This window comes from Rana temporaria, chromosome 1 (assembly GCF_905171775.1).
Source record: "Rana temporaria chromosome 1, aRanTem1.1, whole genome shotgun sequence".
Classification (NCBI taxonomy): Eukaryota; Metazoa; Chordata; class Amphibia; order Anura; family Ranidae; genus Rana; species Rana temporaria.
The window spans coordinates 683,386,384-683,397,729 of NC_053489.1; the positions used below are offsets into that span (position 1 = coordinate 683,386,384).

General features: G+C 42.7%; 1 protein-coding gene across 1 annotated transcript in view; it reads left to right on the forward strand.

Annotated features, from left to right (window-relative positions):
* The window catches only part of LOC120945815, a 38,267-nt gene extending 27,274 nt beyond the window's left edge, over positions 1–10,993 (forward strand). Inside the window, exons 4-6 of the mRNA XM_040360253.1 lie at positions 625–5,945; positions 8,547–8,694; positions 10,757–10,993. Coding sequence (XP_040216187.1) covers positions 625–5,945; positions 8,547–8,694; positions 10,757–10,960 — 5,673 coding nt within the window. The 3' untranslated portion in view covers positions 10,961–10,993. The remainder of the gene's footprint in view (positions 1–624; positions 5,946–8,546; positions 8,695–10,756) is intronic.
* The last annotated feature ends 353 nt before the right edge of the window (positions 10,994–11,346 follow it).

Here is an 11,346-nt window from a genome sequence, read left to right on the forward strand (position 1 = left end):
AATTGCCTTAGTGAAACCCAGGTATCTCTATCCAAATGGCAGCTCACCTCCTCATAGAATGTTAACAGGTTGGTTACTGCAAATAACATTACGTGGGTTCTTCAAGAAGTGTCTGGACTTTTTTAAACTCTATTAAATATAAAAAGTGCATAAACTTTTTGAAGACCCCTTGTTTTTTCATCAGAAATTCTTGGATACGGTCCCTTCTCATTCATTTACAATAGTTTACATACTATTGATATTAGGCTCACTGGTCTGTAGTTTCCACAAATCTATCTTAGCCCCTTTTTTGATAATTGGTACCACATTTGCTTTTCACCAATCAGCTGGTACATTACTGTCAGTAAGCTACCTTTAAAAATTAAGAATAACGATCTGGCTATCACATGGCTAAGTTCTTTAAGAACCTTCGGGTGTAAGCCATCTGATCCTGATGATTTAGTTACATTAAGACTTATTGGTCTTATTTGTACACTGGTCTCTGTCAGCCTTGTGAGTACACTCAATATACAGTAAATGTGTTAAATGTTCATAAAAAATACTTTCCGTTAAGTAATATGGCTCAAACAGAAAATATGTGAAAATCTTGCCTAAAACTGTTTATTTTACTTTTCTCTCACAAAGGTTAAAGATGTAGAAGAGACATTCAGCAAACTCTTGACTGAGCATGGAATCCTGGAAGATGGATTAATGCAAAACAAAAGTTTAGCTGAGAGGATCAATACACTGCAATATAAAATGATACAAGTTTATGCTCTAAAAAAGTATTTACCTCTTCAAGCCTTCCATAATTTGGATTGTGTGTTTCATTATGAGAATCTGTCTCTAACAGAACAAGTTAGACTTCTGAAAGCCCTGATAGAGGTCACCATGACCGATGCTACAACGGAAGACACTCTTATCTCATCTGGAGAAACACCTATGGAAGAGAAGACGGTATTTCTGCTCCATATTGTGGAAAGATTATACCAAGACAGTAAGACCACAGCTGGGAACATTGTCCTGAACATGATCCAAGAGTTTTCAGATGTCTGTAAGGAGCAACTGTCTCTAATCCTGTTCAATGGAATTTGGAATCCGGTTAAGGCATTAACATTTTACATAGAGGCTTGCAAAGCTGGAGCTTCCCAGGAGAACATAGAAACAATTCTCCATCAAGTAAAGACCGTCCAGCTTGGACTGGATATGCCAATTGATGTTCTACAGAAAAAGAAGGCCCTGCAATATCTGAACACAGAGATGGAAACTGATAAAGATGTGAAGACACTAATACAAGAAATGGGACAGCTGAACCATCCAGAAAATGTCCTAAATTTTCTTAAAAATGTCTTAGAAAAACTGATGCCTGATCTTCCCAAGTATGCACAGAAAGATCTTGATGCCAATATGAAAGAAGAAGCAATCCCAATGATAAGAGATTTTGATCTGACCAATCCCAGTGTGGAAGTTATGGTGAAAATTTTGATTATATTATCAGTAGCAGTTGAAGACACTACAAGTGTTATTTCTGAAGACCATACAAAGATTGTGGGGGGATATTTTCCTCGAGCCACTCAGTTTGCTTCTGTCCTAAGTCTGCTCCTTTCCAATTCTCAGGATGTTAAAGGTTGTCTGTTGGAAATTGGTACCGGAGAGGGGAAATCCTGTATTGTGGCATTGTTTGCCTTGATACAGGCAATAAGAGGAAAAACAGTAGATATTATCACCAGTTCTCCAGTCCTGGCTCGTCGAGATGCAGAAGAATGGAGTAAACTATATGAAAAGTTTGATATAACCTGCAGTGTTATTCCTCCAGTCCATGTAGATGTATCCGCTGATTCCAAAGACCCAACTGCAGCCATTTGTAAGGCCTATAATTCACACATTGTATATGGAACGGTGGAAGACTTTGCTGCGGACATTCTGAGACAGGAATTTGAAAGACAAAAGACCCGCAATAAACGCAAGTTTGATGTCGCCATCATAGATGAGGTGGATTATATGACCTTGGACAATGGAGTGCAAATTACTTTTCTTTCCCATGATGCTTCGGGGATGAGACACTTGGACCAGCTACTGACCGCAATTTGGGCAAAACTTCATAAGTGTCAAAGAATCATGGCGGAATCAGGTGAGGTGTATTGGACTCCAGGAATACAATATTTTCACAAGCTTGCCACAGATGCTGTTTTTGGACAGGAAACAACTGAGCATTTCAGTTCTATACATATCCTAGAATTTGGGGTGCAGCTCGGTCTCCTCAGTGAAGAAGAGCTAAAGGAGGTTAAAGTTCAGACATCTTCTGAAACAAGTGACCTACAACAGACAGAGCTAGAAAAGCTGATAGTAAAATTTGGACCACAGCAAGAGAAAGATCTGCTGAAAATCTTTGGCAAAGTTTTGGAAGATTCCGTCCAGTTTAAGTTTTATGAACTAAAGGATGACAAAGCTTCTTTTATTGAAACCAGCTGTGATTCCGGAGAGCCAATCAGTGTCCTCCTCCTCCCACAAGGACAATCATGCGTGCTGATGACAATAAAACAGTTGGTGAATGCCACAGTTGAAGAATTATCTCTGAAAATTAAATACTCTGATGACTACAGACCAGAAGACATCACTGATAAAGAAAATGAAGGCGTCATTCTAATCCCTAAACACCTGAAAGTGTACACCAAGAATAGACTTCCAGTCTTTGTGGAGAATGCCCTTCAGGCCATCATGATGGAAAAGGGTAGAGAATATACTATAGACAGCAGAGACAAATCAAGTTCACCCGAGCATCACAGCATCATCCCAATTGACTTTAAATCCACAGGCGTGTTGGAGAAAAACAAGCGCTGGGGAGATGGTCTGCAACAATTTCTGGAACTAAAACACCGACTAGCCTTATCTCAAATATCTTGTGTCACCAACTTCATGTCCAACTTTCATTTCTTTCAAAGATACCTCTCTGGCTCTGGAATATACGGGGTGTCAGGCACTCTAGGGGATGAAGTTGATTTTACCTTTCTGAAGAAGCATTACAATACATATTGCTACCCTATGCCCACTCATCGTTACACTAAGAGGTTGGAATTACCAGTTCTGCAAGTGTTTGGAGGTCGGGAAGCCTGGATTAGGGAAATCTGTATGTTGGTGGAGAAACAAACAAGTCCAAGATGTGGGACCAAAGGACAGTGTGTTTTGGTGGTTTGTGAGGATGTAAAAACTGCTGAGGAAGTTCAACGCCAGTTGATCAATCTTAGGGCAATATCCAACCCAGGGAAAATCACTATGTATACCAGAAGTGACAAACACAATGTAGAAGCAAAAAAATTCCAGTCAGGTGAAGTCATTTTGGCGACAAACCTTGGTGGTCGAGGAACAGATTTTAAAGTTACAGAAGAAGTGAACGAAAGCGGAGGTCTAATTGTCATTCTCACTCATTTTCCAAGCAACAGACGAGTAGAAAAACAAATATTTGGACGTACATCACGTAAAGGAAATCCAGGAATAGTGCAGATGGTGTTAAATCAGAATGATCTGGCTGCTTCATATCAGGGACAAACTGTGGAGGAGATGAGGAAACTGAGGGAGAATTATGAAAAAGGACGTATTGCAAACATGGAAAATGATGAGCTTGCGGAGGTCAACATACGCCATGAGCTCTTTACTTTGTTCTGTCAACACCTGAAGAAGTTTGACAGTCATTATTCAGAGGAGGAGAAACAGGAATCTAACATTAGTCAACAAAGCGTAAAGGAAACCTCAAAAATGGATTACCATCCGGCCCTAAACTCCTTAAAAGAGACCTGGGCTTTATGGCTCACCACTCATGAAGATGACATCAATGACCACAAGGACTTAGGGCCATTAAAAGATAATCTTAGCTTAATTCTGGAGGCCAAGTCTGAGAACCTTCTACAAGGAAGAAGTGAAAATTTTTATGACTATGTTAAGGCCGCTGTGGATCGGACATGCTTACACACCAAACACAAGAAAAATGATTATGGTGCCTTATCTTGTTGGGATAAAATGGAAAAAGCTGACAATATGTACCAGGCAATCTCCCTTTACAATCGTGTCTTCATCACTATTAACCTGGCAAAGGATGACTATAAACAAAATGCTATTACGTTACTGAGAGAAGCCGAAGCAGCTCTGGACATTTATACCTCTGAAATTGGCAATATTAATGTCTTTGGAGACTTGTCACAATGCTCAAGATTTGAACAACACAGTCATGAATCAAATTTTGACTTGCAGAAACAAAGAAAGATGCAATTGCTGGATTCCTGGAAAAATTATATTGAAAATTCAGTAAAAACGTTGGAGGATTTGGACAGCAGAAATAAAGATGCAGAAACGGAGTTGACCAGTGTGTTCACACTCTCTACAACCGAGAACAGCAGTAAAGTAGAGCAAGATGAGATGTACCTTCTCTATGATTATGGACTTTCCTTTGTCTATGAGGTGAAAGAAAAGCCAAAGTTCTGCTTTGATGCCCTCATTTGTTTTTTTCTTGGAGCATTACAAATTCTGGCTGGGATATTGATTTGTGGACTAACATGTGGAGCAGCAAGTCAGTTTGGATTAGGTCTTATCTCTGAAGGTGTCAGCGACATGGTCTCCGGCATAGAAGGTATGATCAAGGGTACTTTTGATTGGGCACAATGGGCAATATCAAAAGCCATAAGTATCGGAGTGTCTCTCTTGACAGCAGGGTACAAACTAATTTTTGAAGGCGCTAAAGCAATGTTCAGCATCACCAAAGACCTTCTCAATGGGGCACGGACATTCAGCTCACTAGCTAAAGATGCAATTCAATCAGGAAAGATATTTTTTTCATCAGCCACTTCTGGTCTGAAATCAATAACATCTTCAGCAACGAAGGATGCAATCGTTAAATCCTTCAAGGGGCTCGCCACCAACTCAGCTGCAAAGAAAGCCATGCTTGAGGGTGCAAAATATGCTGGCATGGAACTGGTCAAGCAGGGAGTATCGAAAGCAATTGACGCAGGTTTTAAAGAAGCGCTTAAAAAGATTTTGGAGGAATGCATTTCAAAGACAATACACACCACTGTGAAGAACAATAAAGATCTGGAGGAGGGTCTCATCAACTTCATTGTAACTCAAGCTGTTCCAGAGACTGCAAAGGGGCAATCTATAGATTATGTGATACCCCAAAAAAACAAAGAATTAATTAAAAATTCAATGAAAAAACTGGTTCAGTCAGCCGTAGAAGACATCTTCAGTCATCATGAGACCTACAATGAGATTCGATCACACTTGGATACCACTTCTAATTTTATTATACAAAAACTAGAAACTCATGTTTCCTCGTCAATTCTGGAAAAAGTTAAGCTGTGTAAATGCATTACAGATCTGGGACTAGAAATTGCAGATTTTGTAAAATCTGTTCCCATTCAGCCTATAATCAATGAAAAATTAATCCCTTATATCGTCTCTGATATGTCTGAAGGTTCCTCTAGTGTGAAAGACGCACGTAGCGAGTTCAAAGAGGTTCTCAAATTTAAAGAAGAAATGCAGGATATAGTATCAGAGGATGTATCCAGAACTTTTATTGATCTACTGGTTGACCAAGTCTCATCTCTCGTACAAACTACATGGGAAATCCCTTATGTGAAAAAAAAGGTGACAAAAATAAAAGAAAAAGCAGTGGAATTGTTTGAAAACATACCACAGACATATTTTCATATCAACCAAAAAATGAATGTGGAACAAACGAACAGGAATGGAGAGCAAGACACCCAAATAAAGCCAGAGGAAGCCGAGTCACATTTAACCAAAATTCTGATGGACAAGGACCAAAATCTTGACCTGGAACTCAATGTCCTAACTAAGGGTGACCTAATCGAGGGTCGAGGAGTAAACATTATATCTATAAAGGATGATGGTACAACAGTATCCACAGAATATTACCCCGGAAAGAACTCATCGTCTGAGACCATTGTGCTTCAGATGAGGTGAGGAACATGGTTTTTCTCTTTTAGTTTATTAAATTGAACCCTTGCCAAGATATGATGAAGACCTAACAACTGCTAAACACGCACATACCCAAGTTCATTAAGTTTGTTAAACTGAAACCATTTGCCAACTCACTACTGTGATTGGTCCCCCTTTCCCTAGGAGTCATACACAGACCCAGGAAAAGAATACATTTGATCATACATGCCCTCTAGGAACAGAGAAGGGCTGCAAACCTTTGGCCCAGGGAGAAAGACTCAACCAACTGGCCCTCCATGGTAGGGGTAGGGGTACATTTCTGTGGGCTAAAGAAACTGTTCTATGCAAGTGTGCCATGGTGCTGCAGTGTTGGGTGAGCATGGGGAAAGTGGAGTGTTCCTGCACTTTATTAGTACACAAATTTCAAGATTTTTCAGCATCACCTTATATTGCATCTCTCAACATTTGGTCACATGACATGTCAGAGCGGCAAAGGAAGTCGGTGCTGGAAGACTTCCCTCTGCCAGATGTTCTGAACAGGAATTCTGTGAATGGGAGAACTACAACTACCATTAGCCCTAGTGGCTGATGGCTCTCAATGAACTACCAGGGTGCTGATGAGCGGTTTAGGTAGTTCAATGATTCTTCTTGTTATTCAGTCACTGCCTGCCTGTATGAGGTACGGGCAGACAGCTACACTGATGGTCTGCAGAAGTCTGTTCTGCTGACCGTGAGTGCAATGCTTTACAAGCTCCTAATAAAAGAATAATAATAATAAATGAACATTTTGTTTTTACCTGCAAAAAGATGTGCATTTATTATTTTTATTTACAAAGGTGAACTTATCTTTTAATGTCTCGATTATGAATTATCTCCACTCAGGGCCACTATTTCAACATATATTAAAAGCAATGGCCCAGGAAGAAAATGCCTGCCTACCCCAATCAGGGCTGTCTTAATGAGAGGGCACACCTGGGCACTGCCCAGGGGCCCCAGTTGCATGGGGGGCCCCTGCACTTTCCCCAAAGCAGCTGGTCCTTGAGCCCACGCTGCCCCAAAATTGGGGGCCCCATGATGGCTTTGAGAGTGATGGATACACAGGGGAGGCAGGCTGGCAGCGGTGCTCAGTGCTGTGCAGAACAATACCTGTTGTGAGGGGAAGAGTAGGAAGAGCTGATCCGCTGAGTCAGTGTTGGGAGGGGGGTTGAGCTGCTGAGTCATTGATGTGTTGACGAGTGGGGACCTGAGCTGCTGAGTCACTGCTGTGCTGAGGAGCGGGGAGCTGAGCTGCTGAGTCATTGCTGTGTTGAGGAGCGGGGAGCTGAGCTGCTGAATCAGTGTTGGGAGGGAAGAGTAGGCAGAGCTGAGCTGCTGAGTCAGTGTTGGGAGGGGGGTTGAGCTGCTGAGTCATTGATGTGCTGAGGAGCGGGGAGCTGAGCTGCTGAGTCACTGCTAGAATAAAGAACAGATGGCACTGAGCTTCTCATTGCTGTGAGGGGGGTGCAAAGGGAACTACACTGAGCCAATGCTGGGAGGAAGGTACAGAATGAGTTGAGCTGCTTAGTAATTGTAGGCCAGTATACACGAAGCCTAAGGAGGGGGGAGTAGTGGAAGCCAAGCTGCAGAGCCACAGCTGGGACTATGGGGATTTGAGCTGCTGAGTTACTGCTAGAAAGAGGAATTGAGTTGAGCTGAGCTTCTCAGTCACATTTTGGAGAGGGAAGCACATGGAGTCAAGTTGCGGCCCGTCCAGTTGGATGTGCATGGCCCCCACTTATCCATTAATGTCGGCCTCCTTATCTACATGCAGGGGTGCCAGATGCATGGATTCCAATGGGGAGGGTGTTTTTTTTGAAGCACTTGATTAGAGCCAGAGGCTTTAAGAGGCCAGCAGGCGGCACACAGAGGAGAGAATAAAGAAGGCGCATGCAGGGGAACCGAGCAGCAAACAAGCAGCCTGCAGCCCAGAGAGAAATGGCTGCCGCTCATCTGCCATGCTGCTAGCAAGTTGAAGTAAGTGCAGGGCCCCGACTGACCATAGGGGGGGAATTGAGAGGCTGCCGTCCCTGCCCTCACTGCCTGGAGGATAGAACAGGTAGAGTGGAGCTGCTGTGAGGAGGAAGCATGGGGAGCTGAGCTGCTGAGTCAATGCTAGGAAGGGGATTCAGGTTGAGATGAGCTGCTGATTTACTCCTGAGCGGGGGGAGCTGAAATCCTGAGTCACTGCTGTGGAAAGGTATCATGTTGAGATGAGCTGCTGAGTCACTGCTTGTAGGGAAAAGCATAGCTAAGCTGCAGCAAGAAGGACTTTAATCACTTCATTGATTTGCTTCTGCTGTGATCTTTAAGGATGAATTGCTCCATAGTTCCTGCAGCTACAGAGGTCAGTTAGGAGTTGTTTTAAAAGCGTATTTATTGCATGTAAAGAATATGCAGATAGTTGAATGTCCATTGCCTGACTGCTTCACTTTAAGAAGATAATCCTAGAATAATGATTTCTATTGTGTTACATAAATGTATTTTATACTAATCTATTATTATTATCATATACCATTTATGTGTGTTCCTTTTTTCACGCTCCCCCTTCTATTGTTCACGCTCCCCCTTCTATTGTTCTTCAGTTCTCACTCAGGACAAATAAAGTTCCGCACTGCCAGATCAGAGGGCGATGACGTCAGCAGCGAGTGGAGCGGACTGTATGATGTCATATCACAAGTCAGCGGAGGGAAGATCAGAAGTGATGTCATCCAGACATCCATCCATAACGAGGTATTTGTATTAGAGAGTGGCGCTGTGATCCACAGAACTCATCTGTGTGTCAAAATAAAAGTAAATAACAGGAATGCTTAAAAGTAATTGGTCAGGGTAACTATCATCGGACACAGCCAACGTTTCCACTCAGTATTGGGTGTTACCATGGTATCAGGGTATTTAACCGTTTCAGCCCCGGAAGAATTTACCCCCTTCTTGACCAGAGCCCTTTTTGCCGTTCGGCACTGCGACGCTTTAACTGACAATTGCGCGGTCGTGCGATGTGGTACACAAACAAAATTGGCGTCCTTTTTTCCCCCACAAATAGAGCTTTCTTTTGGTGGTATTTGATCACCTCTGCGGATTTTGTGCTATAAACAAAAGAACAGCGACAATTTTGAAAAAAAAAGTCCCACTATCTTTTACTTTTTGCTATAATAAATATCCCAATTTGTTTTTCAAAAAAACTACTTTTTTCCTCAGTTTAGGCCGATACGTATTCTTCTACATATTTTTGGTAAAAAAATATATCGCAGTAAGCGTTTATTGATTGGTTTGCGCAAAAGTTATTGAGCTAGATTCAGATAGCCCTGCGTAATGTTGTGCGGGCGTAACGTATCTCCGATACGTTCCGCCGCCGTAAATTAGGGCGCAAGTTACGTATTCAGAAAGAACTTGCGCCCTAAGTTACGGCGGCGTAACGTATGTGCTTCGGCGTAAGCACGCCTAATTCAAATTTGGATGATGTGGGTGTGTTTTACCTAAATTTAGTGTGACCCCTCGTATTTGAAGTTTTTTGACGTTCGTAAAAGAATCCCAGTGCGCATGCTCGAAATTCCGCCGCAAATCGTCAATGCTTTAGACATGAACGTAACTTACGTACAGCCCTATTCGCGAACGACTTACGCAAACGACGTAAAAATTTCAAAATTTGACGCGGGAACGACGTCCATACTTAACATTGCGTACGCCTCATATAGCAGGAGCAACCTTACGCCGGAAAAAGCCTAACGTAAACGACGTCAAAAAATGTGCCGGGCGTACGTACGTTTGTGAATCGGCGTATCTACCTAATTAGCATATTCCTCACGTAAATCGACGGAAGCGCCACCTAGCGGCCAGCGTAAAATTGCAACTAAGATACGACGGCGTAAGAGACGCCGGTCGGATCTTAGTCAAATCTATGCGTAACTGATTCTAAGAATCAGGCGCATAGATACGACGCCGCAACTCAGAGATACAACGGCTTGTCCGGAAATACGCCGTCGTATCTCATACCTGAATCTAGCCCATAGTGTCTACAAAATAGGGGAAAGATTTATGTCATTTTTATGATTATTATTTTTTTATTTGTAATGGCAACGATCTGTGATTTTTATCATTTATCAATTTTATATATTTATTGACTGCGACATTATGGCGGACACAGCGGACACTTTTGACACAGTTTTGGGACCATTGTCATTTATACAGCGATCCGTGCTATAAAAATGCACTGATTACTGTAAAAATTACACTGGCAGGGAAGGGGTTAACCACTAGGGGCAATCAAGGGGTTAGGTGTGTCCTAGGGAGTGATTCTAAATGTGTGGGGGCGTGGCTACAAGTGACACAACATTGATCACTGCTTCCGATGACAGAGAGCAGTAGATCACTCATCTGTCACTAGGCAGAACAGGGAAATACCTTGTTTATATAGGCATCTTCCCATTCTACCGCTCCGTGACACGATCGCGGTACACCGGTGGACATCGAGTCCGCGGTCCTGCGGGCACGGAGCTCACGGCGGGCGTGCACGCGCCCGCTAGGCGGCAGTATCACAGGTACGTTGCTTTGCCTGCCCATGCCATTCTGCCAATGTAAATGTATGTTAGGCAGTCGGCAAGTGGTTAAAGGGGACGTACAGGTACGTCCCTTGGCGCAGCCGTGCCATTCTGCCGACGTAAATAGTAAATGGTAAATAGTCGTGCAGCGGTCGGCAAGTGGTTAAAAAAAAAAATTCTCAGACTTCTGTTAATAGTGTAATCAATGTCATAGATACTGCATGGAGTACATTATCCTCTATGTTTATATTTTCCAGATCCGGGAGAATTCGGAGGAGTATCTACCGCAGATCATCCGGGAGATCCAGAGAGAGAAATGGAGGGACATGGCGGCCCATTACATAATACCGGGATATATGGGAAAAAAAAGGAGAAAAAATATACATTTGGTCTACTTTTCTAATGACATGAAAGCGGAACTCCAGACTTATGCCGTGTACACACCATCGTTTTTCCGATGAAAAAAGTCCAATGGACTTTTTTCATCGGAAAAAACGATCGTGTGTGGGCCCCATCGGACTTTTTTCCATCGGTGTAAAAAAAATAGAACAAGTTTTAAATTTTTCGGGAAAAAAAAGAACGATAGGAAATTCCGATCGTCTGTGTGGAATTCCATCGGAGAAAAATCCCACGCATGCTCAGAATCAAGTCAATGCATTTTTCTCGGCTCGTCGTAGTGTTTTACGTCACCGCGTTTTGGACGGTCGGAATTTAGTCTGATAGGGCCAGATTCACAGCCAGGCGGCGCAGCGTAACGTAACCGATTTAGGCTACACCGCCGCACATTTTCTGTCTAAGTGCCCGATCCACAAAGCACTTACCTGGAAATTTGCGGCAGTGTATCCTA